The 16,375-nt window shown below is 41.8% G+C and overlaps 1 protein-coding gene across 2 annotated transcripts in view; it reads left to right on the top strand.

Annotated features, from left to right (window-relative positions):
- GLT8D2 (glycosyltransferase 8 domain containing 2) overlaps positions 1-16,375 on the top strand; it is a 52,695-nt gene that overhangs the window by 21,772 nt on the left and 14,548 nt on the right. For both annotated transcript variants that reach the window (XM_073575145.1, XM_073575146.1), the window contains 4 exons: positions 1,777-1,869; positions 1,953-2,127; positions 2,219-2,336; positions 8,536-8,620. In XM_073575145.1, coding sequence (XP_073431246.1) covers positions 1,777-1,869; positions 1,953-2,127; positions 2,219-2,336; positions 8,536-8,620 — 471 coding nt within the window. The remainder of the gene's footprint in view (positions 1-1,776; positions 1,870-1,952; positions 2,128-2,218; positions 2,337-8,535; positions 8,621-16,375) is intronic.

Here is a 16,375-nt window from a genome sequence, read left to right on the forward strand (position 1 = left end):
TTCCTTGATCCTTTCTGACTGCCTTGCTGGAGAAGATAACTGTGGTAGTTGGTTGTGGTCCCTAAAGTTGCCACAGCTATCGGCTTGCTAGTTAAGTCCTGTTGTCCACTCCACTACACTAGGGGCCAAGACCCTTCTGCGACCTGGATTCTCCCCCACCTGACGTCCGTCAGCGTGGAACGAGCCCCACGGGGAGCACTCTCCACCCATGCCTCTGGGAGAACCCCTTTCCTCTTCTGGGAACTTTCTTCCAAAATTACTCCGTCCAGCAGCTCCTCCTCACTAGGAGCTGCTCCAACTACGTCTCCTAACTTCCTCCCCCTAAGGGGAGCTGTCCTAACTTCCTACAGTTCTCCCACTGAACCTAAGCTCCACCCACCTCCCAACACCCTTCATGAGCCAAGCAGGGGTCATACAGGGTGCCCTGCTGTTCTAAGTTCTGTGTTGGATGAGGGTGTCTGAGTGCGGTCAGTTGCCTCCACCTTACCTGGGTAGTGGGATACTACACCTCTGAATGAGGTGCAGTACCTCTGTGGCAACTGAACCCTCATGTGCTGTCCACGTTTAGCATTGCAAAATGTAGGTGAGGCTTTGTAATTTAGTTATTTCTTTATCCATACCAGGAAGACACTGATAATAAATGAATGGTAAAAATGGACGCACGGATGACACTGATGAAGAACACAGATGACACACTGATGGTAAAAATGGACACATGGATGACAAACTAAGGAAGAACACAAAAGATGGAGAACACAGATGACATACTGATGGTAAAATTGGACACATGGATGACACACTGAGGAAGAACACAAATGATGGAGAACACAGATGACATACTGATGGTAAAAAATGGACACACTTATGACACTGTTATGGAGAACACAGATGACATACTGATGGTAAAAATGGACACACTTATGACACAGTTATGGAGAACACAAATGATGGAGAACACAGATGACACACTGATGGTAAAAATGGACACACGGATGACATACTGATAGAGAACACAGATGATGGAGAACACAGATGACACACTAATGGTAAAAATGGACACAGATGGAGAACACAGATGATGGAGAACACAGATGACACACTGATTGTAAAAATGGATACATGGATGACACACTGATGTTGAACATAGCTCACACATTGATGGTAAAATTGGACACACGGATGACACACTGATGACAAATTGATGACACACTGATGGAGAACACAGATGACACACTGATGGTAAAAATGGAGACACGAATGACACCTTGGAGAACACAGATCACATATTGATGGTAAAAATGGACACACGGTTGACACACTGATGGAGAACACAGATGACATACTGATGTTATAAATGGATACATGGATGACACACGGCTGACACATTGATGAAGAACACAGATGACACTGATGGTAAAAATGGACACACGGATGACACACTGATGGAGAACACAGATGACACTCTGATGGTAAAAATGGACACACGGATTACACATGAATGACACAATGATGGGGAATACTGATGGTAAAAATGGATATATGGATGTCACACTGATCTCACACACTGATGACACATGGCACACTGATGGAAAACACTGATGGTAAAAATGGACACATGGACGGCACCAGTGTTGGTTTTTCACGTACGTGTTTAAACATGAACTTGTGAAGGAGGCCTAAGTGCAGATCTCTACGATAGGATATCATGTGGTTATATTCTACAGCTATACATAGCACAGCCATTTTTCTATGGATTCCATCTTTTTTTTATTTCAGTTAATCACGTATTGCTGTTTCTGCTGGTGTTGACATTTTGTGCAATATGGTATAGTTCAACCTACAAGGCACCAAGCCCAAAGGAACAAGAAGGTAAGTTCAGGATGAGATCTTCAGGTATACCCAAAACATACAAACGATTCTACATGAATTGTGTCATATAATGTGTATTGTAGATGTTGCTTTGGAAGTGGAGGAAGAAGAGGATGAGGACGTCATTCCGGTTGTTATCTGTGCTGCATCTGGCCGCATGGGTGCCACCATAGCCGCAATTAACAGCATTTACAGCCACACTAATGCCAATGTACTATTTTATATTATTGGTTTAAAAAACTCCTTGGTTCATATCAGGTAAAGGAAGATCATATGGAATTAATAACTGCACCACATTTTGTGCACTCTCTTGTAAAGGAATATTCAGTTGGTTAATGCTGTATTTCAGAAAATGGATTGAAGGAACACAGCTGTCGGAAATACAATATAAAATTGTAGAGTTTAACCCCATGGTCCTTAAAGGAAAAATTCGCCCTGATGCAGCCTTCCCTGAGCTTCTTCAGCCTGTAAGTAAATCTTATCAATACATTAACAAATTACAGCAGATCATATTTTGACATATGAAATACAATCATTCAGTTTAATCCAACCACAAATATTTGTATTCTTGTCCAGGCTGTTCAGTTCTACCATGTTTGCTATATTACAGGAAATGTAATTTTCTGGAGAATTCTTTCATGATAAAATAAGAAACAGTTTTCTCATATCCGATTTCTTTTTCCTATTTTTCAGTTTTCATTCTAGAGGAAGCTGTTGGCTGAACGATGGTTGAGATGATCGTACAACTGGCAGCTATCTCGCCCGACTCACCCATCACTATGTTCTCTCTATGAGAGACGCATCCAGACATCTCTGGCTGCAGCATATCTCATAGAGAACAAAAGGCTCGTCAGTCCAAAATCAGACACGTCAGATCCTTATCTCCCCTGACATATGTTGGGGGGGAGAGCAGTGGGCCCCTAAAGAAATTAAAAGGCCAACATAAGCCTAAACGCCCCGTTACACATAACGATGTCCCAGCGATCCCACCAACGATCCGACATGGATGGGATCGCTGGGACATCGTTAGGCTGATCGCTGGTGAGCTGTCACATAGACAGTCCCTCCAGTGATCAGGACCAGCGATCAGGCTTGCTTCTAATGTAAACATCGGGTATCCAAGAGCCGCGGCTCCTGGATACCTGATGTTTACATTAGAAACCAGCGTCCAGCGTCGCTGATCGCTGGTCTCTCGCTGCCAAACGCAGCGATGCGTGCTGGCCAGCGGGAGACCAGCGATCAAGAAATGGCCCAGGCCGATCGAGCACGATCAGCGATACCCGGCAGGGGGGCCGGTCGCTGATCCCCGTCACACACAGCAACCTCGCTGGCGAGATCGCTGTGGCGTCACAAAATCAGCGAGATCGCTGTGTGTGACGGGGCCTTAATGTGTATAGGTGTCTTTACTGTCTTTGGTCTGGTACCATACATGCCAGCCTCACTGATGAGGCTGTGAGGGTTGCCAGGGCCTTAGTCCTGTCCCATGATGATAGCTGCTCAGGCGCACCCTGGCCACCCGCCACATAAACACAAAGTCCTTCTGACTCACCTGTCTGGCCCTCAGGGTCCTCCATGAGACGGTGGAGATTCCTTGCTCTGGTTCCTTGACAAAGACAAGCAGAGTCCAGATCCAACTTCAAACAGTTAACTTTACTTAACACTTGACACACCTTGTCCAGTTCACATACAGATACAGCACACAGTTCCTTACACAGTTTGACACTCTGTCCCTGTGTTGTCCCTCACCTCCATAGGAACGCTGCCGGGTCACACCGTACTTCCCAGAATCTCAGCTATCCATCTGACCAGCTTTAGGAATTCCCAGTCCATTTCGCCCCAGACACTCAGGCATCTGCCTATGTAGCTGACGGTCCTTATGATGTAGCTGTCCTGCATTCCTTTTCTGCTGTGTCTAGTGTCCCATTACTCTTAAGCCCTGGACGAGCTTGGCTCCTTGCTTAATGTTGCGGTTTCCACCCGTCCTGTCCAGACTCCCAGTCCCTACTGACTAACATGCGAGGAACTTTCTGGCCTACACATGGTTGTCCCTTCCTATATTAACTAGTTGCTAGCCCCCTACTATTTAGTCCTAATGTGTCCCCTCTAGTGGGCTAACTTGATACTGCACTCTCCCTATATACAATAGCAGCATTACAATATATAACTATATACAGTGGGGCAAAAAAGTATTTAGTCAGTCAGCAATAGTGCAAGTTCCACCACTTAAAAAGATGAGAGGTGTCTGTAATTTACATCATAGGTAGACCTCAACTATAGGAGACAAACTGAGAAAAAAAAAATCCAGAAAATCACATTGTCTGTTTTTTTTTCATTTTATTTGCATATTATGGTGGAAAATAAGTATTTGGTCAGAAACAAAATTTCATCTCAATACTTTGTGATATATCCTTTGTTGGCAATGACAGAGGTCAAACGTTTTCTGTAAGTCTTCACAAGGTTGCCACACACTGTTGTTGGTATGTTGGCCCATTCCTCCATGCAGATCACCTCTAGAGCAGTGATGTTTTTGGCTTTTCGCTTGGCAACACGGACTTTCACCTCCCTCCAAAGGTTTTCTATAGGGTTGAGATCTGGAGACTGGCTAGGCCACTCCAGGACCTTGAAATGCTTCTTACGAAGCCACTCCTTCGTTGCCCTGGCGGTGTGCTTTGGATCATTGTCATGTTGAGAGACCCAGCCACGTTTCATCATCAATGCCCTTGCTGATGGAAGGAGGTTTGCACTCAAAATCTCACGATACATGGCCCCATTCATTCTTTCATGTACCCGGATCAGTCGTCCTGGCCCCTTTGCAGAGAAACAGCCCCAAAGCATGATGTTTCCACCACCATGCTTTACAGTAGGTATGGTGTTTGATGGATGCAACTCAGTATTATTTTTCCTCCAAACACGACAAGTTGTGTTTCTACCAAATAGTTCCAGTTTGGTTTCATCAGACCATAGGACATTCTCCCAAAACTCCTCTGGATCATCCAAATGCTCTCTAGCAAACTTCAGATGGGCCCGGACATGTACAGGCTTAAGCAGTGGGACACGTCTGGCACTGCAGGATCTGAGTCCATGGTGGCGTAGTGTGTTACTTATGTTAGGCCTTGTTACATTGGTCCCAGCTCTCTGCAGTTCATTCACTAGGTCCCCCCGCGTGGTTCTGGGATTTTTGCTCACCGTTCTTGTGATCATTCTGACCCCACGGGGTGGGATATTGCGTGGAGCACCAGATCGAGGGAGATTATCAGTGGTCTTGTATGTCTTCCATTTTCTAATTATTGCTCCCACAGTTGATTTCTTCACTCCAAGCTGGTTGGCTATTGCAGATTCAGTCTTCCCAGCCTGGTGCAGGGCTACAATTTTGTTTCTGGTGTCCTTTGACAGCTCTTTGGTCTTCACCATAGTGGAGTTTGGAGTCAGACTGTTTGAGGGTGTGCACAGGTGTCTTTTTATACTGATAACAAGTTTAAACAGGTGCCATTACTACAGGTAATGAGTGGAGGAAAGAGGAGACTCTTAAAGAAGAAGTTACAGGTCTGTGAGAGCCAGAAATCTTGATTGCTTGTTTCTGACCAAATACTTATTTTCCACCATAATATGCAAATAAAATGAAAAAAAACCAGACAATGTGATTTTCTGGATTTTTTTTTCTCAGTTTGTCTACCATAGTTGAGGTCTACCTATGATGTAAATTACAGACGCCTCTCATCTTTTTAAGTGGTGGAACTTGCACTATTGCTGACTGACTAAATACTTTTTTGCCCCACTGTATACAGGGTGAAACATTAACATTTCTTAGAACACTCTTTGCAACCCCTTACAAGGCTAGTAACAGAGACTGGCAGGAAGCGCTCAGCAGCGGTGGCTTTATCAGATAAGTAATGGTTGTCTTATTTTATGCCATTGATTGCCCTTATTGCACAAAACACCATTAATCATTCAGTAGTGAAGTCTTGGGCTTTGGGCCTGAAATGTCAAACCATTATACGGTGGGTACGGAAAGTATTCAGACCCCTTTAAATTTTTAACTCTTTGTTGCATTGCAGCCATTTGGTAAATTCAAAAAAGTTAATTTTTTTCTCATTAATGTACACTCTGCACCCCATCTTGACTGAAAAAAAACCAGAAATCTAGAAATTGTTGCAAATTTATTAAAAAAGAAAAACTTAAATATCACATGGTCATAAGTATTCAGACCCTTTGCTCAGACACTCATATTTAAGTCACATGCTATCCGTTTCCTTGTAATCCTCCTTGAGATTGTTCTACTCCTTCATTGGAGTCCAGTTGTGTTTAATTAAACTGATAGGACTTGATTTGTAAAGGCACACATCTGTCTATATAATATCTCACAGCTCACAGTGCATGTCAGACCAAATGAGAATCATGAGGTCAAAGGAACTGACCAAGGAGCTCAGAGAAAAATGTGGCAAGGCACATATCTGGCCAAGGTTACAAAAGAATTTCTGCCGTACTCAAGGTTCCTAAGAGCACAGTGGCCTCCATAATCCTTAAATGGAAGAAGTTTGGGACCACCAGAAGTCTTCCTAGACCTGGCCGTCCATCCAAACTGAGCAATCGTGGGAAAAGAGCCTTGGTGAGAGAGGTAAAGAAGAACCCAAAGATCACTGTGGCTGAGCTCCAAAGATGCAGTAGGGGGATGGGAGAAAGTTCCACAAAGTAAGTGTCACGATCCATTTTTGGATCTGTGTCAGATCTGGATTCTCACATTAAAACTTTTTTCCATTTCAGGCCATCGGGGGTTAACATCAGTTTTTCCCCCCGGTGGCCGCTGGTGTAATTGCATTGTTAGGTGAGCTTGCTGATGCAGGTGGTGACCACTCCCACCGTCCTATAAAAGGTCACCTGATGCTTCAGCTAACTGTTGGTGATACACTTCCTCTTTGGAGACCAACCAAGCTGGAGTCAGGAGCTGGCTGAGTGTAGTGGAACTTCAGCTATTACCTTGATCTGGTGCCTAACTCTGCTGTGTGCTGCATTGCAGCAGAGAAAGTTAAGTGTTTTTTGTCTCACCTTGTCTGTTATATTTTCCCTTGGTGTTGTATAAGTGCAGTGGTGGGATCAGTGTCCGCACTTGCCACTATTGAGAGATAGGTGGAGGGCAAGTGAGGGCTAAGATATCCTGCTCGGCGACTGTTTGAAAGAATCCGTATAGGGACGTCAGGATAGACCAGGGCACAGCCTCAGGAGAGTGCAGGAGGTGTCCATTTCCCCATTCCCTATCGCAGGGCCCACCGTTGTAATTGTGTCCCCGGTGTTCCCTTGTTTGTTTGCTGTTTAGTGACCGACCGTTTGTTGAGTCGTGTCACACAGGGCCATCCACTTTGTGACAGTCAGCTATCACTGCCCTCCACCAGTTGGACCTTTATGGCAGAGTGGCCCAACGGAAGCCTCTCCTCAGTGCAAGACATATGAAATCCCACATAGAGTTTGCTGAAAAAAACATGAAGGACTCCCAGACTATGAGAAATTAGATTCTCTCCTCTGATGAGATAAAGATAGAACTTGTTGGTGATAATTCTAAGTATGTGTGGAGAAAATCAGGCACTGCTCATCACCTGCCCAATACAATCCCAACAGTGAAACATGGTGGTGGCAGCATCATGCTATGGGGGTGTTTTTCAGTTGCAGGCACAGGACGATTGGCTGCAATTGAAGGAAACATGAATGCGGCCAAGTACAGAGATATCCTGGATGAAAACCTCTTCCAGAGTGCTCTGGACCTCAAACTTGGACGAAGGTTCACCTTCCAACAAGACAATGGCCCTAAGCACACAGCTAAAATAGCAAAGGAGTGGCTTCAGAACAACTCTGTGACCATTCTTGACTGACCCAGCCAGAGCCCTGACCTAAACCTAATTGAGCATCTCTGGAGAGACCTGAAAATGGCTGTCCACCAACGTTCACCATCCAACCTGACAGAACTGGAAAGGATCTGCAAGAAAGAATGGCTGAGGATCCCAAAATCCAGGAGTGAAAAACTTGTTGCATCATTCCTAATAAGACTCATGGCTGTACTAGCTCAAAGGGGTGCTTCTGCTCAATCCTGAGCAAAGGGTCTGAATACTTATGACCATGTGATATTTCAGTTTTTCTTTTTTTAATACATTTTCTACATTTGCAAAAAAAATCTTCATTTCTGTTTTTTCAGTCAGGATGTGGTGCAGAGTGTACATTAATGAGTAAAAAATGAACTTCTTTGAATTTACCAAATGTCTGCAATGAAACAAAGAGTGAAAAATCTAAAGCTGCCTGAATACTTTCCGTGCCCACTGTATCTCAGATGTCAAGCTATGCAGCTCTAGCCATAGTACAAGGTGGGCCATTTATATGGATACACATGGGTGGGCCATGTATATGGATACACCTAAATAAAATGGGAATGGTTGGTGATATCAACTTCCTGTTTGTGGCACATTAGTATATGGGAGGGGGAAAACTTTTCAAGATGGGTGGTGATCATGGTGGCCATTTTGAAGTCGGCGATTTTGGATGCAACTTTAGAAATGGCCCACCCAGGTGTATCCATATAAATGGCCCACCCTGTAGACTTTTTGACTTGTGTTATATTTCGTTTCTTGCTTTATCATTTATGTATACATATCTCTTTCTCTCTGTTTAACAAAAAAAACACAGCTGAATTTTGTCCGTTTTTATCTGCCATTGCTTACCTCGGAGCATGAGAAAGTTATTTATTTGGATGACGACATCATTGTTTTAGGTAGGATTTATTTCTCTTTTACATAATTATCAGATAATTTATTTCAGTGTAAAATGGTGATCTGAAACTAAATTTTATTTTACTGGTAAATCTTTGTCTATTCATTGTCATAATCTAATATTTTTTTTCTAATATACGGTACTTTAATTAAAAATTTCCTATCCTTCCCTCAATACTCTATTACAGCTTTTTTCCCTCTTTGATGACACCTTGTTTTAGGGCTCATACCCATTTGCAAGAAAAATAACGGTCCAATTTCCGGACCGAAAAAACGGATGAATGCTATGCGAGTGTCATGCGAGTGTAATGCGATTTCCGTGCGATTTTTCCATGTTACATCCGTATGACATGCGTATGCAATCCGTATGTAATGCGGTTTTAACATGAGGTTTTACATACAGCAGTTCTCTCTATGTTAATGCAATAGAATCGGACATGGCTGGACACCGAGACCCGACCCTCCCCCCGCACCGACAGGCGGGGCGATCGGCCCCGGTCGCCGCCATCATCATCTGCTCCCCCCACCTTCCGATCCCCCCCTCACCCCCGGTACCTCCGATGTCCTGCCCCGGATCATGGGCGCCGCCATCTTGGAAAATGGCGGGCGCCTGCCACTATCCAAGATGACGGCGCCTATGAATTTGCCGACTGCCAATTCATTTTTCATTTGATCACTGTGATAAACTCTCACAGTGATCAAAATTGGAAAAAAAAAAGTAAATACACCCCCCGTTTATCACCCCCATACGTAGGCACAAATAATAAAATAAAAAAATATTTTTATTTTTCCATTAGGGTTAGAATTAGGGTTAGGGTTGGAACTAGGGTTAGTGTTAGAATTAGGGTTAGGGTTAGAAATAGGGTTAGGGTTAGAAATAGTGTTAGGGTTAGAAATAGGGTTAGGGTTGGAATTAGGGTTAGGGTTGGAATTAGGGTTAAGATTAGGGTTAGGGGTGGGTTGCGGTTGGGATTAGGGTTGGTCTTGTTGTCAGGGTTAGAGTTGGGATCAGGGTTAGGGGTGTGTTGGGGTTAGGGTTGTGGTTAGGGTTATGATTTGGGTTGGGTTTGGGTTAGGGGTGTGTTGGGGTTAGAGTTGGAGATAGAACTGAGGGGTTTCGACTGTTTAGGCACATCACGGGGTCTCCGAACGCAACATGGCGCCACAATTTATTCCAGCCAATTTTGCGTTCAAAAAGTCAAACAGCGCTCCCTCCATTACGAGCCCCAACTTGTGCCCAAACAGTGGTTTACCCCCACTGATATGGGGTATCAGCATACTCAGGAAAAAATGCACCCTGATGAAGGAGGATCGAAACGCGCGTCAGGGCTGACGTGCTCATCCGGGATACATCACAGTCCCTGCTGCCGTGACCTGCTGGTAATTTAACCCCTCATTTGAATGGTAACTCTGGGGTAGTGATTAATATATGGAGGTCACTTGCTGTTAGCAGGGTGGGATCTTTATGGATATGGCTAAGGGAAATGATTGTGGTATATATCCCAGCTGTGCACTTGTATGTCCATCATTTTCCCTTTGATATTATGTATTATAGCGATTTGTTTCCCCATGTGGGTTAAATCACAATTGTGTGATTATTATATTTATTGCTAATATATATCAATCTGGATGTGTACGTCCCTTTGCATGTGCTTATGTACCACCATTATGTGTGCGTTTTTCTACATCGTTCCCATATATACCTGTCGATTGGATTTTATTAGATGCTTTAAAAAAATTGTATTTTTTATATGTTATCTTGGCCTTGTGTTCACTTTTTTTTGGTTTAGGTCATAAACTTCAGTGAAGCACTTGGGGGTTCAAAGTGCTCACCACACATCTAGATAAGTTGCTTGGTTGGTCTAGTTTCCAAAATAGGGTTACTTGTGGGGGGTTTCCACTGTTTAGGCACATCAGAGGCTCTGCAAACGTAACATGACGCCCGCAGACCATTCCATCAAGTCGGCATTTCAAAACGTCACTACTTCGCTTCTGAGCCCCGACGTGTGCCCAAACAATGATCCCCCCACATATGGGGTACCAGCGTACTCAGGACAAACTGGACAACAACTTTTGGGGTCCAATTTCTCCTGTTACTATTGTGAAAATAAAAAATAGCGGGCTAAAAAATCATTTTTAGAGGAAAAAAAATATTTTTATTTTCACGGCTCTGCGTTACACACTTCTTTTGAAGCACCTGGGGGTTCAAAGTGCTCACTATGCATCTAGATAAGTTTCTTAGGGGGTCTAGTTTCCAAAATGGGGTCACTTGTGGGGGAGCTCCAATGTTTAGGTACACAGGGGCTCTCCAAACGCGACATGGTGTCTGCTAACGAATGGAGCTAATTTTCCATTCAAAAAAATCAAATGGCGCTCCTTCCCTTCTGAGCCCTGCCGTGCGCCCAAACAGTGGTTTATAACCACATATGAGGTATCGGTGTACTCAGGAGAATTTGCCCAACAAATTTTAGGATCCATTTTATCCTATTACCATGTGAAAATGAAAAAATTGATGCTAAAAGAAAATTTTTGCTGGAAAATTTAAAATGTCGATTTTTTTTCCTTCCACGTTGCTTTAGTTCTTGTGACGCACCTGAAGGGTTAATTATCTTCTTGAATGTGGTTTTGAGTAGCTTGAGGGGTGCAGTTTGTAGAATGGTGTCACTTTTGGGTATTTTCTGCCATAAAGACCCCTCAAAGTGACTTCAAATGTGAGGTGGTCCCTAAAAAAATGGTTTTGAAAATTTTGTTATAAAAATGAGAAATTGCTGGTCAACTTTTAACCCTTATAACTTCCTAAGAAAAAAAATTGTGCTGATGTAAAGTAGACATGTGGGAAATGTTATTTATTAACTATTTTGTGTCACATAACTCACTGGTTTAACAGAATAAAAATTAAAAATGTGAAAATTGCAAAATTTTCTAAATTTTCACCAAATTTCTGTTTTTTTCACAAATAAACGCAAAAATTATCGACCTGAATTTACCACTAACATGAAGTCCAGAATCACTAGGATGCGTTGAAGACACTGGTCAGAAAAAAATGGCCAGGTCATTAGGGTCAAAATAGGCTGGGTCATGAAGGGGTTAAACCTCATGTTAAAATAGCATTGCAAAAAAAAACTATACACATCGTTTTAAAACAATATAATCTTAAAAAAAAGACAAATATATATATATATATATATATATATATATATATATATATATATGTCTATAGGCAGATATAGTAAAATCTGGCAGATGCCGCATACAGTAAAGAGTAGAATAGGTTTGAATAGAAGAGATAGACAAGATATATACATAGTATAGGTGTATATATACATGGTGGGCCATTTATATGGATACACCTACATAAAATGGGAATGGTTGGTCATATCAACTTCCTGTTTGTGACACATTAGTATATGGGAGGGGGGAATCTTTTCAAGATGGGTGGTGACAATGGCGGCCATTTTGAAGTCAGCCTTTTTGGATCCAACTTTATTTTTTTTCAATGGGAAGAGGGTCATGTGACATATCAAACTTATTGAGAATTTCACCAAAAAAACAATGGTGTCCTTGGTTTTAACGTAACTTTATTCTTTCATGAGTTATTTAGAAGATTATGACCACTTATAAAATGTGTTCAAAGTGCTGCCCATTGTGTTGGATTGTCAATGCAACCCTCTTCTCCCACTCTTGACACACCGATAGCAACACTGAGGCTGCGCAGACTCCCCGACTGACCCGCTGTGAACTCGGCAGCGTGGGAAAATGTTCAGAAACTTTCCCACACTACAAAGTTCACCTCCGGTCAGGCGGGGAATCTGCTCAGACAGGTTTTCATTCATTACACAGTGGTTTACAGCCGGGCCAGTAGCATTAGCACCGCTCTCGGTTGTAAACTATTTAACCCTTTGAGTTGGATTGCAGCGTGGGACAGACTGTATGCTGGAGAGGTATAGGATATTGTTGCTTTTTTATTTTTGATTTTTTTTACAGGAGAACGAGGGATTCACTTGGATTGGGAGTTTAATAAAGATGGGAAATGAGTGTGTTTTATTATTTCATTAAAAAACTTTATTCTTAATGTCTGTGTCTTATTAACCATACTATAAGATTAATAATGGATAAGTGGCTTATTGACACCTCTCCATTATTAACCAGGCTTAATGTCACCTTACAATAGCAAGGTGACATTAACCACTTATTACCAGGGCTGTGGAGTCGGTAAGCCACAGTTGCGACTCCGACTCCGACTCCTGGATTTTATCAGGCTCCGACTCCGACTCCGGCTCCTACTCCGACTCCTTCATAAATGGCCAATTCATAACAACAAATTTACTGTTGTAAAATATTAAACATCGTGCTTATTCAGTTTCTCACCATCATATAAGTAATCAGACCACTTAGAGCAAAAACTACATTTATTAGAATACAATTAGAATATAGCAAATAACTTTTGTAAACTTTTCTAAACTGTAAGTAAATATGCAATAAACACTTTTATGCAGTTCATAAGAAGAAATCTATAAATTTGTCCTCAGAAAAAGTATTGCCTCTGTCAGATCCTCCTTCATGGATGCCCTCAAATCTGATCTAATTATTTTGAGAGCAGAGAACAACCTCTCTACACTAACTTGTGTTGGTGGCAAAGCAGTAACCACTCGGGCAACATCTCTGACAATGTCAGGATACAGAGGAATCGCTTGTTGCACTGTTATTTTTGATGAACGGTCAAATTTCTCAATTTCTTTAAGTGCACATGAAAAATTCTGCTGAAATGTACTGGCTGTGTTCCTTGATGGGGATGATTCTTCTTCTATGCGGGAACGCTTTGCACGGTCCTTATGATCCAAATATTTTTCGAAATTAAATTCTTCATCAGTTGATGATGAGGGTGAAGATGTGGCAGGACGACCAAATTCTTCTTGTTCCTCCTGACTGTTCTGCAACCCTTTCATCCTTACTGCTATTTCAAACAGAGCTTCTTTTCCTTTACTTAGCTGTTGATCATCTAGAAGAATCCGATGCATTGGGTCTACATAAACAGCTGCCAAAAGAATGTTATTTTGTAATAGTAGCTCCTCTCTCTGTTTCATTGATGTAGCAATGCCACTTGCAATTAACCCTCCTCTTTGGGACAGGCGAAACATCAGGTTCTTCCACTCCTTTAAGAAAATACCTGGAGTTAAGTCCTCTGCTTGTATTTTTTTAGTCACTGTAAATGGGTGCTCTAGCAATTTTTCCAGCTCAGTCACCTGATTCCACTAACTTTCATTTAGCGTCAGTTGAGGGTTAGCCATGTCTACAAGAAAGGTTTTCAGTTCAACCAAGCGCTGAATCATTAAGTAAGTACTGCCCCATCGTGTGGCTTGATCAATAATTGCCCCTTTTCCAGCACGTCTCTTCAAAATTGAGTCAACTTTAGGGGTTCTGGCAACAGTAGCCAATTTTCTCACCTTGCCAATCAGTGCAGCAGCATGTCCTTCTTGCAGACTGTCTCTTATAGCCAGCTGTAGCGTATGCACAACACAGCGCATGTGATGAATGAAAGAACATATTGACACAGTTTCAACAAGATCATCTAAACTATCATGTTGCTGTTCATCTGAAGCAACTTCAGTTTGCTCCTCAGTTACAATACTGTGTTCCTCTATTTCAAACATTTCTGTGTCTGTGGACCCAGAATGTTCTTCTAGCTGCTGGTCACCATCATTACTCTCATTCATTAGCTTAATAGTACTTATCATATTTGAAGCATTGTCAGTTACGACAGAAAGAACTTGCTCTTTTTTAAGTTCATAGTCTTGCAGAACCTTTTCCACCAAGACCTGGAGAAACTCACTGGTGTGGTGAGCTTTGGTGTCTTTTACTGCCAATGTCTTGGTAACTATTTCATTTTTGTCACAAACAAATCGGACATTGATGGCAAAATAGTTCACTCTGTGACGTGTGCAGGCATCCATTTTAAGAAACAGAAAGCGTCCCTTGAGAGTTTTTTTAAGTTCTTCCTTTTGTTTAAAAGCTTCTTTGATTACTAATTTTCTAATACTCTCTCTCTCCAGAGAAACAACAAGCTTGTGGGCCATTTCCCCATTCAGACACATAAAAGCTGGTCGTGAAAATAATGAAATAGGCACACCATCCTTTACAACAAGCTCTATGATCTGTTTTTTAAATGTATCTACTGTCATTGTCACAGTAACTTTGTCACTGACAAAATATCTTGCAACTGATGGCTGCAAAGTTCTCTGCTCCTTTGTTTGGCTGGAAGAGCTGGGCACTGGTTCATTGGTTTGGATGCAGTCTTTCTCATCCACTGCTTTCAGTACTTCTGGATGAAAGCGCTGTAAATGTCTCTTTAGATTAGAAGCTCTGGTAGGAGCATTTTTATCTTTGCCTGAATATGCACTCATCTTGGCTTCACAGCATTTGTTTTCGTCTGGATCATTTGTCATACACTGACAGACATAATGTTTTCTATCTTGACTGATGGTGAAATGTTCAAATACAGCTGATTTAATGTGATGCTTCTTTGACATTCTCAGGTTTTTAATTTTGCATTCACAATCCAAATGACAATTGTTTTTCCTAAAAACAATTGTACAAAATTATTGCCAGGTCGTACAACTGATATAGTGGTCAGTAATACTGTTATTACTCACAGTTAACTGATGCAAAGTTTGTTGAAAGGATAATACTTCTTACAGTCTTCCTCTTCTGAGTAGCAGGCAGCTGTGAGATGCTTGGAAGACGCACACCTAGTATGATCTAGTCTAGAGGAGGAGCTTTACTACTAAGAATTTGCAACACATTTTCACTTTCAGTTTCATACATTGTAAGTAGGGGGGTTGGGGCAGCATGAGGTTAACCAAGTATAAGATTAGATAAGGGCAGTGGAGAACAGTGACACACAAGAAGTAAGAAATGTCTCTATCTCCAGCAGAACTGCTTATCACTGTTGTTCATAGTTTGATAGAACATATATATTTGAGTAACATTTATAAAATTCATATGAAAGTTCAATTATGAAATATTAATACATTTTTTTTAAAGCTGGAGTCGGAGTCGGTACATTTCTACCGACTCCGACTCCGACTCCAACCAAAACTAACTCCGACTCCGACTCCACGACTCCGACTCCACAGCCCTGCTTATTACCCCATATGCCACCGTTACACGGCAGTGGGATGAGAGAGGCTAAGTGCCGGAATTGGCGCATCTTACAAATGCGCCTTTTCTGGGGTGGCTGGGGGCAGATGTTTTTATTTAGGGGGGGCTAATAACCATGGTCCCTTTCTAGGCTATTAATATCTGCCCTCAGTCACTGTCTTTCCCTCTCTGGTGCAGAAAATTGTGCGGGAGCCCACACAATTTTTCCCGTAAATACATTATTTTATTAAATACCTACAGGTCCCAAATTTTACACACACATAGTACTAACACTATTAGTCACTGACATATATAAATCTAACTGTTCTGCATGGGTTTACTGTATGTAAACCATGTCTCCTATCCTGTCGGCTTCTGCAATGATTTTACAAAAGCCGACAAATGAATTACCGGCTATTCTACTATGTATCTCTCTATGAAATATAAAGATATATATATATATATATATATATATATATATATATATATATATATATGTGTGTCACTGACATATATATATATATATATATATACACACCTATTCTATGTGTATACATGTACAGTATTCTATCTTTTGTATTATAACATGTCAGTGTGAATTTACTGTATAGCCACATATG

Source organism: Dendrobates tinctorius, unplaced genomic scaffold (assembly GCF_039654945.1).
Source record: "Dendrobates tinctorius isolate UK_male_01 unplaced genomic scaffold, ASM3965494v1 ptg000043l, whole genome shotgun sequence".
NCBI classification, from domain to species: Eukaryota; Metazoa; Chordata; class Amphibia; order Anura; family Dendrobatidae; genus Dendrobates; species Dendrobates tinctorius.